Source organism: Triturus cristatus, chromosome 3_1 (assembly GCF_964204655.1).
Source record: "Triturus cristatus chromosome 3_1, aTriCri1.1, whole genome shotgun sequence".
NCBI lineage: Eukaryota > Metazoa > Chordata > Amphibia > Caudata > Salamandridae > Triturus > Triturus cristatus.
In genome coordinates this window covers 395,599,439-395,617,133 of record NC_140583.1, presented here as the reverse complement: position 1 = coordinate 395,617,133, position 17,695 = coordinate 395,599,439, and the positions used below count along the sequence as shown (strand labels likewise).

General features: G+C 42.7%; 1 protein-coding gene across 3 annotated transcripts in view; it reads left to right on the top strand.

Moving 5' to 3' along the window:
* Nucleotides 1-17,695, top strand: part of MAPK6 (mitogen-activated protein kinase 6) — a 224,615-nt gene that overhangs the window by 148,414 nt on the left and 58,506 nt on the right. The window contains exons 1-2 of one of the 3 annotated variants that reach the window (XM_085644179.1): nucleotides 4,003-4,407; nucleotides 14,104-15,266. In XM_085644179.1, the coding sequence (XP_085500305.1) occupies nucleotides 14,712-15,266 (555 nt within the window). In that variant the 5' untranslated portion in view covers nucleotides 4,003-4,407; nucleotides 14,104-14,711. Of the gene's footprint in view, nucleotides 1-4,002; nucleotides 4,408-7,005; nucleotides 7,554-14,103; nucleotides 15,267-17,695 lie in introns of those variants that run through there. The other 2 variants (XM_085644180.1, XM_085644181.1) reach the window with 2 other exon arrangements.

The window sequence follows — 17,695 nt, the reverse complement described above, 5'->3', positions numbered from 1 at the left end:
CTGTTGCACTCTCTGGAGTGGGAATAGTAATTTTTATCTCTACGCTATCCAACGCTTTCCCTACTGTTGCACTCTTTGGAGTGGGAATAGTAATTTTTACCCCTACGCCATTAGACGTTTTCTCTACTGTTGTAATCACTGGAGTGGGAATAGTAAATTTTGAACGCCCGCTATCCAACGCTTTCCCTACTGTTGCACTCTCTGGAGTGGGAATAGTAATTTTTATCCCTACGCTATCCAACGCTTTCCCTACTGTTGCACTCTGGAGTGGGAATAGTAATTTTTACCCCTACGCTATCCAACGCTTTCCCTACTGTTGCACTCACTGGAGTGGGAATAGTAAATTTTACTCTCCCGCTATCCAACACTTTCCCTACTGTTGCACTCTCTGGAGTGGGAATAGTAATTTTTACCCCTACGCTATCCAATACTTTCCCTATTATTGCACTCTCTGGAGTGGGAATAGTAATTTTTTCCCTCCCGCTATCCAAAGCTTTCCGTACTGTTGTATTCTCTGGAGTGGGAATAGTAATTTTTACCCTCCCGCTATCCAACGCTTTCCCTACTGTTGCATTCTCTGGAGTGGGAATAGTAAATTTTTACCATACCGCTATCCAACGCTTTCCCTACTGATGCACTCACTGGAGTGGGAATAGTAAATTTGACACTCCCGCTATCCAACGCTTTCCCTACTGTTGCACTCTCTGGAGTGGGAATAGTAATTTTTATCCCTACGCTATCCAATGCTTTCCCTACTGTTGCACTCTCTGGAGTGGGAATAGTAATTTTTACCCTTACGCTATCCAACGCTTTCCCTACTGTTGCACTCACTGGAGTGGGAATAGTAAATTTTACCCTCCCGCTATCCAACGCTTTCCCTACTGTTGCACTCTCTGGAGTGGGAATAGTAATTTTTACCCTCCCGCTATCCAACGCTTTCCCTACTATTGCACTTACTGGAGTGGTAATAGTAAATTTTACCCGCCCGCTATCCTATGCAGAAAATATTGAATATTTTTAATAAATATTACGTCAATATATATGTATTAATTATTTTTTTACTTACATTAATTGTTTATTAATTTTAATGTTATTTAAGTATTTTTAAGTATGTGTCAGTTAATTATATGTATTATTTCATAAATTTTACATTACTTTTAAAACATTTAAAAAAATCGATATTTTGACTAACTATATTATTTACAACGATATTTTGGATTCTATATTTTTGTACTTTCCTGTTTGGAGATAGGGAGTCGATATTTTGGTATTCTATATTTTGGCATCGATATTTTTGTAAGTCTATATTTTTGTAGTCGATATTATGTCAGTGATCCGTCACATATAGCGCAACAGTCTTTTTTGGTGCCCCGGCCCACGTTTCCTCCTTCTCCATAAATTCCCTCACTACCACTCACCAATAAAGCACCTCATCTCTCTGTAGCACCTTTCTGACAAACATTTTTTTTTTATAGTGCTACTCATTGTTAACTCACACTCAGTTCTGTGATCTGCATAGTACATGTTCTTTGTAGCAGGTACTTAACCCTCTGCACTCTGTGGATGAGAAGAGGGCCCATGTAAGTGCACGGTGAGCGATGCAACAGTGTGAGAGTAGCGAAAGAGGAGTGACTGCAGGGTGAGTGAGGTGACCATTTGAATTTGGGTGCGGATGTAAGTGCAGAGTGGGACGAATGAATGCATGGTTAATGATGGGCTTGTTTGAGCGAGTCGCAAATTGAGCAGTGAGGGGGCAGGTGAATGAGGTGTCACATGAGTGCAGGATGAGTGCAGATGAGTAGTGTGACTGCAGGCTGAGGTACAGGGTGAACAACGCAAGTGCATTGTGATTGCAGAGTGATCACTGTGAGTGCAGGGTGAATGATGTGAGTGCATGGTGATCAGTGTGAGTGCATTGTGATCGCTGTAAGTGCAGGGTGAGCGTGAAAGTGAAGTGCGAGAATGAGAAGTGAGTTCTCTGAATGCAGGGTGCATTCCCAGACACTTGAAGTAACTCAGCATATTATTGACGGCAGCGTAGGGTTTATGATATAAGTTAAACTATTGCTATTATTACATTAATCAGGGATCGAGGATGGAAGAAATAAATAATATGCTGATCCTGCAACACACTTCCAGTCCTATGGTTAGGGTTGCCTGCTCATTATTTTGATGTCCCAGATGGTACAAAAATAAGAAGTTACCTAAAGCTGTGTATTTCAGTGCTCATCTGTGCGTACTTAGAACAGCAAATATATATAGAAAGCGCTTTTAATTGTGCTCTAGGGCTGCCTCACTGATCCAGGACTGTTAATTAAAGGGAACAAAGACAGAAAAGTCACATTACGAATGAATACATATGATTTTATTTACAATCCTATTTAGTGTCAAGAGGAGGCCTTTGCAGGCTCTTTAAACATCAAGTGGCTGGTATTTTACTTCTGGCAACCCTTACTTTATATTTCTTTTCATGAAATGCATTCTCACACTACAGCAGTAAATGTAAAATACAAATGTAAGGAAAAGGCAGAGTTGGGGCCCAGGGGGTACTGGAACTAGAAAAAAAACTAAGCCTCAGTAACCAGTTTACAAAAGGTATGTAAATATGCAAATGGTCTTTAACGACCTGTGAAAAACTCAGGCGTGCTGGGCTGTGCTGGAGATAAGACAGCAGACAGTGGAGCCCACAGCAGCTCGAGCTGATACACACTACGGGGGGAGGAGGGGGCTGAATCCCTTGTAGTCCGATGGGCCTGGGCAGAAGTGTGACTGGGAATGCGCGACCCCCCTTCCATCACTCCACGGCCCCCCTGGGGGTCGCGCCCCACACTTTGAAGACCCCTGTTCTACAGGATCGTAGGCTATTCTCCAAATTTGTTCCTGCTTTTTACAGCCTAGTTTTCTGTCCTTCAGCCTATCGAAGTACCAAGGGGCTGACGTGCGGCTGCGTTTCGAGTGAATAGAGCTCAAAGAGGCTAATCGTGAATCGTTTTTTTCCAAACAAAGGTTGTAGTGGCAAGAATTTAAATCTACATACTCCCCATACTCCATTTGGGGGAACTAGCTAGGTTCTCTTTAAATATCTGTTGATTAACCCTATTCCAGGCTCTCCCGGATCTACTTCTGGCTATGCCACCAGTAGGGAGGTCAGATTCTAGTGGGCCAATAATAAACAAAATGGCCGCATGGTCTGACCAGACGAGTGGGTATCTTTAACTAAGATTAATGGATTGTTTGAAAAAATCGTGTCGAGCATATGACCCGCCAGATGGGTCGGCCCCTTCACCCATTGTGCAAGCCCAAAACTCTCCATGAGATCCAGGAGGTTAGCTGTATCCGCCTCTACGATGGCTCCTAGATGAAAATTAAAATCCCCCAACACTGTTAGGTTGGAGGCAGCTAGCCGATCTTCTAAAAGGTTTTGGAGATTATCCATAAAAATTCCTCTCTGGCCTGGCATAAGAAGACTCACAATATAATAGCATTGATAGTACAAAAGATACTACTGATGGGTCCTTAGTGCTTGTCTATATTCCAGATATTAAAACTGCCAAATTAAAAATATAAAACATATTACCTTGACCTATGCAAATATTCTGAATAGAGGTGCTTTGTGCAGTTTAAAATGAAAAGGAGTGAACAATATATTCCATTCATGATTGGAACATTTTCAAATCCTCAAGGAGACAAGACAGTTTGCTTGGCCAAATTTAAAAATTCATCACTCTGAACATGCTATAAACAGCAATTTAACAATTAAATAACTACATCAGTGCAAAATACACAAGGACACAAGCTCAGTGCGTGCCCTGGATTTCAAATCATTCTGCTTACACCCTCAAAAATAAAAATTGCAAACGTTAAAACATAATTGCTATCCTAGTGTGCTTGATCCGGGAAAATAAGGCTTAGTTATTTAATTTGGAAACCACCGAGTGGGGCAGGGAGGGGGCTGGCAATGGAAAGAGTGTTCAAAAAAGGCCCCGGTACATCCGTGACGGTGTTTTAGGCCGGGTGGCTCTCGTCAACGGAAATCCACTCGTCAGAGCTGCGGTACACAAAAGGTAGCGGCGAAGAAGTCTATACGAAACGACACACCGCTGACCTAACATCGAAACGCAGGACTTTTTGGTGGAAATCTATTCACGGAAATCTATTTCTGAGAACCGCAGCCGCAGGACAACGGGGAGGCGGCCACAGGAAGTGACCTCCTCGTGACGTGAAGTGCCGGGTGGCTCTCGTTGGCGGAAGTCTGTCGGTGCTGTTGTGCGGGGAAGTGGGCTGAAGGGGGCACAGTCTACTACCCAGCAGCGGTTCCCGTCGCAAGGCCGATATACAGGGGTTTTCCAGCCGCCTTAGGCTGGGACGCCGGTGAGAGGAACTGACCTAATGCGGGACGCACAGCAGGTACGTTCTGTTCAAAGGGTACCTTTGTTAGGAAGCGGGTACAGGGCGCACGACGGGAACCGGCGACCTCGTTCTCCCGCTCACATTAGAGCAGGTCACCGATCAATGTCAGGCCTGGGTCTCCCCGCGCGACTCCGCTACCTGCGAGGTGTCAACGGCGGACCCCAGGCCCGAAATGATGTGGGTTTCAAGCCTTTGTCCTGTCCGCTTCCGCAGCATGAACGGCCCTGTGACTAGTGCATTGTTCACATTAAACCATTAGACCACGCGACTGACATCCCAACCTCCGCTAGCCTGCATTCACTGTATGATGGGGTTCATTTAAAAAGTCAGGAGCCTTTTCAGTGCAGTGCGAAGGAAAACCGACTCATTGTGGCAGGGCTTTTACCCATTTCCTTTTGGCATCTAGATATGTACTGGAGAAGACCCAATTTGCTACTGCCAAATAAATATGTTGTAGTTCTAGATGTAATTTTCAAAGTGTCAGAATATCCGTCTCTGACCACGAATCAATTTGATAAAGTTGATTTCACTTCAAAGCTTGCTTGTCTGGTAATTGAATGGTAGAGGAAAAGTCGGAAATAGATGTTAAATTAAATCATATAAAGGTACTCCTGGTTTGTGTCGTGTTTGCCACCTTTCATGGGTTAACTAAATATTTTGTTTGGAGTTCAGTACTCTAGTCATTTTAGTGAACGGCTGCGATTCTTTTGTTTTAGCTCTGTAATCACGACTTGAGTAGTCACAACATTGGAAACCCATATATTTATGCACAGTCCTCCTCCGCCGCAGTCTGCGGGTAGGTTCGATGAGTCATGGGTAACTGACAGTCACACTATCCCATTTAAAAAAAAAACTAACTCCAACCCTTATTGCGAAAAGAAAATGATCATATGGGAAAAAAGTGGCATTGCAACTATTATAGCTTAAAGAGCTCAAAGAGAATGGGTTTTCAGATGGCGTAAAGGGTTAATGCATCTCTTAATGAGATGCATGTTTAAGTGTTTAATTCCACTGTGATCATTATGGTGAGTGTTGCTCTTGCTAGAGAGCACTGTGTGTAATATCCGATCATTGGGTTAAACGTTTAAATTGGGTTAAGTGACTGGTGCAAAGAGTTGCACAAAATGTCCGTAACATAAATGTTTTATGTTGGATTGCTCAGTGGGTTAATGATTTTAGTGCGGCAAGTCTTTTTTTAACCCACAGGGCATGGATTACACTCGGGTAAAATGTCTGAGTTACGCATCCAGCACAAACGTGTGTGTAACCTGCAAAGCATAATTTTGAATCTGCATATTTCAATCATTCGTTATGTAAGTTTGAATACATTTGATAGAAGGGTTAAATAGGAATACATACTTGTTACGCCTCAAAAACATTCACTGTGTATTGCCTGCTATATAGATGATTAATACACAGTCCTGCATGTCTACGAAGTGCGAATCATGGCCAAGTCTAGATGATGGATTTAACCTAGATCTGTGACGGGGGTGAGTGTTTGAAAAGTTACAGCACTCCTTCCATCATCTCCTTGTGTTTGCTTTCTTCGTCCTAAGTTGGCAGGGTATGCCCAGACCTTGGTCGCCTACACACTTTGCCACGGGATTCAAGCTAGCCTGGCTGATGAGGGGTGTTACCCCGAAACCGGTCCTAGGATGCTTGTTTCCGGTCCAGGGAAGACATTGCTTGGCAGTGTGAGCTGGACTGTTCCTATGAGGCACAGGGTCAAGACTGATTAGCATATAGCTGTGTGTCAACTGGGGTGGCTAAGTGAGTTAATGACCAATGGTGGATTCAACCCAGATCTGTGACTGGGGGTCGGTGTTTGGTGAAAAGTTTCAGCACTCTGTCCATCATCTCCTTGTGTTTGCCAAGTCTTAAAACTCTCATTGTCTTTGAAGCTTGCTATGTTACTGTGGTGTATATACTGCTGTTAGTCGCTGAATTTTTAAGTGAGATTTAACGGAGCACTCAACTCCTACTGGGGTACCGATTGTCCTGCTCGGCAGGCTGCATCTATGCACCGAGAAGGGAACTGGCAGCTCATGAATGTGTCACGACTACATCGCACATCGGGGCGCATTTAGGAACTTAGTGTGAATAGCACCCGATACGGCTGCATTTCTCTTTGTTTATACGGCATTTACCGGTGTTGAACGTATGTTTTTAACTTGTCTAGGCTGGTCACCAAAGGATAGAGAGTTGTTTATCACATGAGTCAGTTTTTATCAGACTCGGGACAGCCTAGTCTTTTAACATACGTTCAGTTATCTTAGGGCAGTTCTAGTGGCTGAGGCTAAAAGGAATCTGTTGCCGGACTGCTACTGCTATCCTTGGGGTAGTTTAGGCAACACAGGAGACAACTCATTTCTGGTCGGAACTTCCCGCCCTTCCAATCTGTTCTGTAATACTGAAAGGCTTTTGAAACTATGGACCATCTGCATTCGCAGTTTCTGACTCGGGTTGTTTGTGTGGCACTAATGCATAATGCATTTATTTGTTAGTCATATGCAACCGGTTTCCCCTAAGTGTGTGAGTAGGAGGGCGGTGGAAATAGAGCAGTTTTCATGACTTCTCCCGTGACTCATGCTTTGCTCACTCAAGCGCGGGGTGGCTGGTGTATCGGTACAGTTCAGTGTGCGACGTGGCTGCTGTCTCTAAATTTGCAGTGTGCGACGTGGCCGCTGCCTCTACATTTGCGGTGTGCGTCAAGCCAGAGCGGATCTACTCACATTGCAGCTGGGTAGCTCTACGGGGCTAAACCCGAATATCTGACAGGGCGTTCCGTGGTTCTTGGTTGCCATTGCAGGATTTGCCTTCGAAGTACCTCCGTTGGGCAACGACTTGGCAATATATGTTCGGCAAGCCTTTTACCTAAAAGATCTGTCATGAGTTCTGGCCTCCGGCACACCGTGATCTTTGTGTGTGTCGTAACATTTAAATTGCCTTTAAGGACCTTCCCCTAGCGCTTACGTCACTCTGACTCCTTGGATGGAGTGGCAACCGAGGCGGGCAGTACACACGGAGCACACACATTCTCCTCTACCCGTGTGTCGAACCTTCTTCGGGAACTTGTAGTCGTGGTACCGATATCCATGCGTTTCTTTCCTCCTGTCAGATGTCTCCCGCTGCATTCGTTTCTGGTAAGCTCCGATCCTCCCTTTGGTGTTAACTGACATAGGCTGCTTCCTTTAGGAAAGCGACCCATGTTCTTCTGTGTATAGCGGCAGCGTCATACATGTAAGTTCAGTTCTCGATGAATTGCAGTAAAGAGTTAGAATTTTTGTCCTGAATCATTGACTGTTATGCTAATTTACATATGCGTGGCAATAGTACTTTATTCTATTACTTTGGCTTGGAGCAGCTCTCAAAGCAAGGTATGGATATATGGCGCGGCATAGGGATAACCTTTATAAGGAGTTGCATAAGACGCTGAAATTGATTCTCGAACATGTTATGATGTTTGCTATAGTAAGATTGACACGTAAACTAGTTTGTTCGACGACAGTTCTCAGCGCATTGACATGCTGCTGCTACAAAGAAAGTTGGTTTGTTTCCAGCGAGGGTTTTGGGTGAAATTTTTGCTTACCAATTTAGCACATCCGTTTTAAGAGAGCAATTGCGTGTCGCTCATGCCATCCTTTTTACCTGTTCTCTCTGATTGGTTGGTTTACTTTTAACTTTATACACTGCCGAAGTACAGTCTGATCACATGATAGTCTACACTATAAAACCACTACGGGGACAACCCATTTCATGTAGTGTTTTATACAAATAGAAGGACTACTAGTCAAAGAACTTTGGTTTGCCTGGAATCGAACAGCCACAGTGTTGCAGACATATGGGCCCTCTGATTGAAAATAAAATTTTACTGACGTTTACAGTAAAACCATCATTACACTGAGGGCTGAAGACTGATGGGCTACATGTGAGGCTTAGCCCTGTGGTATGATGCAAGTGTGCAGACTTCCATAGTAATTTAACGTTAGACTTAGTCGAATATTCCTAGTCCATGTTGAACACACAGCATTGCTCCCACAAAAAACCCATGGGTTCTCGCACCCATATGTATCAATTGGGCATATGCTTAGTATTTTCTTTGCTCTTCAACATGACTGGAGCAAATCTTCCATTCCACCCTAACAAAAATAGATTTTTGTTATACATTATTAATTAAAATGTATGACATTTTGGTTATGTTTCAAAACAGTAAGAGATTTTTTTATTCTTTATCTACAAAACAAGAATGTTGGCATTTTCTCTGCCTACCCTCCTGCCCATATTGTATCCATTGGTGCCTAACTAGGTTAGGCACCAATGCAGTCCAATTAGGTTATCCCTCCTCTACCTGAGATTTGGAAGCCAGTTTTCTGTGTTTCCGCAGCAAGGAAGGCATTTAGACAACAGTCCACCAGTAAAGTCAGTCAAAGACTAAGGGGTACTATTCTTGTCAGCCAGAAATACTGAATTTATGCTTCAGGAATTCACAAAAGGATTCTTGGCGGGTAAATGGATCTTCTTCACCTCATTTTTCAGCCTTGAGTGCTGAGAAATCCACATTAGTAAACCCCCCTTGTTTATGGAAATATTTTGTACTATAAACAGGTGTTTCATGGCCTTCTAAGAGTTACACACTAAAGGGAAACCGCCTTTACAACAAACTCTTTACCACAAAGTGCCTTTACCATGCAGGTAAGTATGTGTGGATTTACTACAAAGGTAAGTATTTTTTTTAACTAGCCTAATTAAGTTATTTGAAAAAAGGGTTTAGGTGCGGGTAGTGGTAAAGGGAGGGAAGAGTAATTTTAGGGTTTACAGGTGGGCAATGGTGAGGGTAAATTTAGGGTTTAGGGATGGGTAGTGGTAAGGGGAATTTAGGAGTAAATTAGGAACAAGGTGGGTTATGGGGTGTCTACCCCAAAAAAGTCAATATGGAATTGAAAAAAATAAATATATATATTTAAATTACCTAGTGGCAGTCACCACTGGGTAGTTGGAATTAGTAACAGGTTTACATAGGAAATAGATTTTTTGATTTGATTGTAACTTAAGAGCTATTTGAAAAATCTTCATGATACTTTCCAAAAAGTCACATATTTCTGGAAAGTTTCTGAGTAACTCGTGATGCAAGGGCTAGGAAAATGTATTTTCCCTATGCAGTTTTCTATTGGAAAGTTAGACACTCCAAAACAGCTATATGATAGTTCACCAACTTTTGGCAAAAGCTAGCACTTGATTAAAAAAGCATGCTTTTTGACATTTGGTGTGAATCTGTTCAGGAGTTTTGGAGAAATTAATGTATTTACAGGGCTAGAAAAATCCACTCACCTGCTCCCTATGGCGAGCCAGTTTTAATCAGGACGTGTTATTTTTAAGGCCTACTCGCCCTTTCCGGAGAGTAGGAAGACAAACTGATTTTTGACCTCTGTATCTGAAAGCGGAGAAAATGTGACGATAACGAGATTTAAAGGCATCTTTATTGCTCACAAGGTGAATGAACAATAAAGATGCGTTTAAATCTTGTTATCTTGTCACATTTTGCTCAGCTTTCAGAGACAGAGGTCAAGTACATTTTAGTTGGGTCGAGTAGATTTTTCAAGTTACTAGACCTGCAGTTCTAGTACATTTTTTATCAATTTTCGACCCCTGATTTATGTTTATATTGTGCCCCGAAGGATGAGCTGATGCACCAGACCTAAAAATAAGATCTGTTTGGCTGCCACCACATCAACAAACATGTAACAGCCATTTTAGGTCTCGGGGACTAACTCCCCTATCTTGAAAAAAACATATTGGGTTGCAGGATAAGGATACCTTGACCCCATGTCCTAGTGGGAGGATTCCTAGATGGACAAACACATCTGGTGCTAAAAGGGCAGTTGTTTTTAACAGTGCTGCTGTGCCATTAAAAAGGGAGGAGTACCTGCCCTTTAGGAATGTAATCACCCTTTGGGGGTCTGCACTGCTCTTATTTTATTAGATCTCAGCGCAGCCTTCGATACGGTGAACCATCATTTGTTAATTCAAAGACTTAGGAAGGCAGGAGTTGCCGGAACAGCGTTAAAGTGGCTACAGTCCTTTTTAGAGGACCGCTCTTTTGTTGTCTTTGAAGATGAAATCACCTCAAAGCGAATGCCTCTTAGATGTGGTGTTCTTCAGTGATCTTCCCAGAGGCCCACTCTATTTAATGTCTATATGAGCTCCCTGGCAGAAGTAGTAACACCTTTTGGCATTCACATCATTACCTACGCTGATACTCAGTTGGTGGTCTCGCTCAATCAACTGGATAACTCCGACTCTGGGTTAGCCTTATGCCTTGAAAAGGTGTTGAGTTGGATGGACAGCTCTTATTTAAAACTTAATGGAGCCAAGACAGAGCTGATGCTCTTGGGTAATTCCACTACATTGAGCATAAGCTCATTTTGGCCTAACTGTCTGGGGCCACCACCCTCCCCAAAAGAATAAATCAAGAGCTTGGGTGTATGGCTGGACCGCAATCTTGATTTTAAGGCGCAAGCACGTAAGGTTGCAGCCTGTTATGGGATTTAAGAATGGTAAGAAAGATCCTCTCCTTGCTACCTTTCTCTGCCAGAAGATTGCTGGTCCAAGCGTTGAACTTATCACGCCTTGACTACGCTAACGCCCTATATCTGGGAGCCCCACTCACAATCATAAAAAAATTGCAGATAGTGCAAAACTGCAGCACGCCTGCTCACGAATACTTCCAAACGTCTCTCAGCTAAGCCTGCATCGCTTCATTGGCTCCTTATCCAAGAGAAAATCCAGTTCAAGGCTCTGTGTATTGCACATAAAGCACCCTCAGGCAAGGGCCCGCCCATTATCATCTCCAATATTCAACCCTATCGCTCTAATAGGTCTTTAAGGTCAGATAATAAATTAGCGGTAGTCCCAAAAATAAAAAAAAACACAAAGCAGAGGGCGTCGCTTCTCGTACAATGCTGCTATATTGTGGAATTTCTTGCCCCTCGGTATCTGCCTTGAGCCAAACTACCTGACTTTTCGAAAGCAGTTAAAAACCTATCTGTTTCCCTAATACTGCCCAGAGTTGAAGCTGCACCGCTACTTGCGCTGGACTGCCCCCTGGTAGCCATGCGCTTTAGAAATGCCTTTTCATTCATGAGTGCTGTCAAGGGCCGCTTAGCTCCCCAGCGCCCCCCCCCAACATTTAGAAAAGGTGTTGGTTCCTTAGATGGCACCAGGGTATCCATGGTGAAATAATGTCTGGGTCCTCTTGAAACGCGGGGGCCTTGAGCCCCCTCACATTGCCTCCAAGATTTAGCAAGGGTGTGAGTGACCCAGGTGGTAACCACCCTAAAATAACAGCTGTATTCCATTGGCAACCAGTATGCCCCCCCCCCCCTCCTGCTGTGCCAAAGTGAATATAAATTATGGGTGTCCCAGATGGGACCAGAGCAACCAAAAAATAAACAAAAAAACAGAAAAATGATTGGCAGGCACTACACCAGCCCAATGCCATGCACCACGGTGAACATCTTACTTTACATTAAAAAAAAAAAAAAAACTAGAAATTCATTGGAAAAAACAGGTTAAACATTATAGGTAGATGAAAATGTCAGTTAAAACATACCATTTTAAACCAACAAAACTACTGAAATTCACAACTTATAGTTGTCTCAATTAACTATAACTCATGCTGTAGGATAGCTGTAACTCACGCCTTTGCCATGCACTAATTACCTCGCTTATTACATCACTCATGACCTGTTCTATAACATTTTTGATATCACTGTGCATAGCGAGGGCACAAGAAATAGTTAACTATAATGGTGAATTTCAGTTGTTTAATTTAGAACAGTATATTTTAACTAACAATTTCACTTAACTGTTACATCCCTTTAACATTTGGTTTTTCAGTGTGTTTGTGTGTGTTCCTTTTTTACTTACCCTGCTTATTCATAGAATGCATGTTCAAGAGATTCAATTGGTGTAAAGCTTCAATTAATTTTTTTCCCACTGTCTTGAGCTCTCAGCTTTGCTCTAATTCATGTATTTAACGTGAGGGGGAAATATGTTTGTAAGGGGGTTTGGAGGCCGGGCAAGATTTGTTAGGATAATAGTGGATGAGAATACGTTTGAGTTTTGAGGGGAAAAAAGTAGATTTTTCACAAAATCTAAAAGGTGGTGTTTTTGCTTGTAAATTTGGTAGCAGTTGACTTTTTTCCCAGGAAAATTAAAATGTGTTTAGCTTTGTTGGTATGTCGAGATTCATGTAGGTCTGTCAAAGGATGGCAAAGTTAAAAGAAAAAAAAAAAGAGGGGGGCGTGGGAGTAGCTATAATTTTCTGAATTTTATGACGGGTCTGGTGGCTCAGTGGACTAATGCATTCACTGCAGGGGCCTGTGTTTGACCTCATGGTCACGGGTTCAAATCCCGACGGGTCCACTCAGCCTTTCATCCATTTGAGGTTGATAAAATGAGTACCATTGAGTTGGGTAACAATATTCATCTGTTATTTCAGCGCCAAGATGCCCCGTTGCTGGGGTGAACGTGCGCTTTTACAAATGCACCTGGTATGTTATGAAACCTTTGCCAGGCAGTTGGCAAGGAGCGTGCTAAAAATCCTTCGATAAACGATTCTGATGAATCTGCACGAAACCCTACCTGTGACAAGTCAAGTTGGATAATGATTTGTCTTTTTACCCCCCATGTAAATACCATGTCGGGGTTATTTTTTGTGTGCTGAAGTCTTTTGAAACGCTTGCTGACTTTCTACCTTTTTCAGCAAGGAAGTCTGTTGGTCATACCCTGATCACCTCAAGGCTTGATTATTGCACTAGTTTTATTTTGGGTCTGCCTAATTATCTGATCCAGAAGTTACAGATGGTACAAAATGTTGCAGCGAGATCGGTATTTCAACACGTACTGGGCCTATTATTCAACTGGTCCCAAATTCCTTTCTGATATCGGCCACGAGAACGCTGAGATATGCCTGTCATGATCTTCTAGCTATCCCGTAGTTCAGGTTACAGACTAGGGTGGGGGGCAGATCTATATCTGTTCTCGTAGCAAAGGCATGGAACAATCTTCCACTCGCTCTAAAGCATGCTGCCAACCTTGCTACTTTCAGACAGCTTCTGAAAATGGCTGTTCATGCAGTCTTAAGTGTTTTTCTGGATGGACCAGGTTCCTTCTTTTGTTTGTGTTAGCGCCGAGATGCCTCTGGAGGCAGTTGTGCTTTTACAAATGCTTGGTTGTTTCACTCAATAGAACTGAGCTCAGTTTGCTAATTCAGTTTGATGGCTAATGTAATTCCTTAGGCCTGATTTCCTCAATAGCGGAAAGCGTCGCTATTCATCCCCTCTTACATCGCCCCACAAGTCCCTAGTGTTCTTCTCTCAAGAAAGTCTTCAGTTTCTGAAGGAAACGTTTCTTGCTCCCCATCTTTTCCCCCTGCCTATGGAAATATATAGATTAGCATAAGTCTCCTCCATTCCTCCCCATCCGATCCATTCGTAATTCCCTCTATGCTTAGTAAATAACACCTGTGGAGGACATTCAGTCAGTTGCAATATATAATGGGCCTAGGGTGGCGGCAAATGATGGTGCCTGCATTTCTGTTTGTATTGTTGTATCCTACATTCAGTTAATTTTGTACCGCACAAGTTACTAAGTAAACACGATTGTAACCACACCCTTTTTTTCTTGTTTTAGGTAGCCAAGGAATAAAATGGATAGCAGCTTTGATTGTGATTGTGGTGAGCTGGAGCCACCTGATCATTGACCTAAGGTATCTTCAGTAAATCAAGTGCCATCATAACATCCTATTGAAAAAGAAAAGAAAAATAGGACAAGGAGGAAAATATATCCATAGTGTTTACCAGCTCCATAGAATGCCGCTGCTCAGGACCAGTCCAACACTGAATGTATCTGCACTGTGAGGAGGATGTTGAGAAAAGTCTGTGTGCATATTTATTCACGTTTTTGTTAGATGTTAACTCGTTTTGTCCTCTCGTGCAGAATACAGTATGTCATTTCATTCCGTTTCATTTCCTATGATTTTTCTCCTTGATGACTTCAAAGATGCTGCACCTTTTTAATAACGACGAGTACTGTAATTGCTGCGAGGTACAGTTTGAGCTTTGGAGTGCTCGTTAATGGGAAACGTGAAGCTTGTCTGGATAAAAAAAGCAATGAGAATATTTGGAGACCATCTTGCACATACATTAGTTGTCCCTGTTTCATGAAGTTCTAAAATAAGTGCTGAAGATTATCCCAAAGCTTTTACCGAAGTTTTACAATTTGAAACGAAAAATTTCAAAATGGCTGAAAAATTTGACAGTCTTATGAACATTCATGGTTTTGATTTGGGCTCTCGATATATGGACTTAAAACCTCTTGGCTATGGTGGAAATGGCCTCGTTTTTTCAGCTGTCGACAATGACTGTGACAAACGGGTGGCAGTCAAAAAAATAGTTCTCACAGACCCGCAGAGTGTTAAGCATGCTCTACGGGAGATCAAAATCATCAGAAGACTTGACCATGATAATATTGTGAAAGTGTTTGAAATTCTTGGTCCCAACGGAAGTCAGTTGACTGATGACGTGAACTCCCTTACAGAGCTGAACTCAGTTTACATTGTTCAAGAGTATATGGAGACAGATATGGCTAAATTGCTAGAGCAAGGTCCCTTACGAGAGGAACATGCCAGGCTTTTCATGTACCAGTTGTTACGTGGGCTCAAGTATATCCATTCAGCAAATGTTCTGCACCGTGATCTGAAACCAGCTAATCTTTTCATAAATACTGAAGATCTGGTAGTGAAAATTGGCGACTTTGGTTTAGCAAGAATTATGGATCCTCATTACTCTCACAAGGTAAGTGTAGTCTGTGAAATGCATGCACATTATTTCACTTGTTCTTGTTAGTAATGACGAATTACTTGAAATGTGTTTGTATTGACAATTCTATGAAAGGCACTCCAGAATCCGCTTGCAACAAACCCCTTTTTGAAGAGCGATGGTACAAAAGAAACCTGTAAGGAACTATTTAAATTGTGGGTCTCCATTGTAGAAAATACTGTCCTGCTGTGTCAGAGCTCTATTGATTTAATCGGCAGTAACGTAGGATTGCAGGAACGAATCCGGGGGAGGCTTTAGCCTAGTCTCTCTACTTGCACATACAGCTGAGCCCTTTGGGACCTTCAGCTGAATGTCTTAAGACCATTTTTGTCAAAGTTTCTTTGTGTGTGTACTTGTAATTAGTGTGCTCTGGACCTCACTCCTCTTGGCAATATGTGTGGTCTTCATTTCCCTTCTAGCAATTAGAGTTTTTTTCCCCTTGTAATAATGTTAATATCCAGAAGAGTGCTGATAGTTTGATCGAGGCATTTTATCTACCATGCAAGAATAAAACCCCATTGGTGCCTGTTTTATAGCCCCACACTTCTCCTTTTTGATCTCTCCTCTGTATTTTCCGTGTTACCCAAGCCAACGCCTGCCCATGTCTCCCCACACGCACATCACAGACAGTTAAATTATTTTTACTTTGGTTTTTATGTCCCCCCTGAGCCAGCGCATGTGCTGCTCTGCGAGACATTTAGTAGTGGGCTTTAAAAATTGCTTCCCACGCTTTTGCTGGCCTAGCGCTTGCGGTTACGCGCCCGTGCGCAGCCGCCAGCTTTCAGCGGCCGATCAGGCGACATCTGTCTTTCCTCTCGCTTGCTCTCTGAACGCTCCTCCGTCCTTTCCCCGCTGCGTCTCGCGTTAATTTGTGCTGCTTTCACTTTTCGCCGCACACCAAACAGAGCCTTGATGACTGCAGTGACTCGCTCAAGTGCACTAAAACATTTTAGAATTGTACTTTCACGAGCTTTAACTTTAATATGGTGCACTCACGCCATTAACTTGTTTGAACTACTCCGGGGTTTACTCAGGGCTCTGATTAAACACTTGATACTCCATACCGCAAACAAACAGGTCACTTCATTAGAAAGGCAAACAGTTTAGCACTCGCATGCGAGCACTTGAGGGGAACTATGAGTGCGTGAAGGAACCCTCGGCCCTCTGTAAACACGCGCTCGTCTACAGCCCCGAGCAGCAGCCACGCGGAACGACACTTCAAAAGCAGCTTCACAAACACTTCACACGTCTGCGCACGCAGCAGAACGATCACCTCGGGAAGACTTTCGGAGCATCTGAAAGAAAGGCGTGATGTTAAACACCCAACTTTTTTTTTTTTTTTTTTTTTTCGTAACTCAGCGAAATAATAAAACTTCTTCGTAAGGCATTTTTTATTACAGTTTTACATAGCGAGAACTCACCCGAAAGTGTTTTACATGAGCACCTGTTGCATTACCGACCCATTTGTTTTGGGATGGGGGGGGGGGGGGATGTAATGATTTGCCCAGAATCACCAGATGCTTGAGCCGGGTTTGAGTCTTGGCAGGGTCGCTCAACATTCTGTGATTCTGGGCAAATCACCTAATCTCCCATGCCTAACAAAAAGAAAATGAATGTGTCCGTCTGTAACGTAACTGGTGCTCATGTAAAGCGCTCTATACTTCTGGTCCTAGTTCGCGCAGCATACAACTCCACAAAAAAAATATATTGGGGAACCTGGAAGGAATGCGTTGATTAATGCTACCCATATGAGTATGTTGGAAAACAGGTCATCTGGAAATGTAACGGAACAAGAGGCCATCATTCATGGATGTGAAAGTGAATACAGAAACATCAACAGAATGTTGCTTATAAAAAAGCAACTTTGCAACTTCTCAGGGCTCCATCAGACAAGTGTTGGGTTTGACATAGAAAGTAAATTGCGTGCCATGTAGGCTCTTAAGTGTGTTACTGGTGCCACCATAACAGTTGTTACCCATTTGTGTTGGAGAGGTAAAATCTCGGGTGAGTGATGGTCACAAACATGTCAAGTCTTGAGTAGGGGTGTGCAAAATTAACTTCATTAGATTTTATTATAAGTGCGTGACATTTCGTGAAAGCTATGCAAATCGGAGTGAGATGCAAATCTGTCAATTAGTAGTATATTTTATGTGAAAAATGAGCCTTCGTGTCAATTTTTGTAGCAAGGACACTTTTGTGCATAAAAATAATATGAAACACAGTTGCCGTTAACAAAATCGGCTCGTGTTCTGGAAGTTTGTGTTTTTTCGATGCACCAGTTCTATTATCCTGCCACAAACATCAGCGTAATTATGCATTGTGTGGTTGTGGCGTTAGTTATTGCTGGAAAATTTGCAAAATAAGCATGACGGAAAATTCCTGAAACATAAAAAAATTAAGCAGCA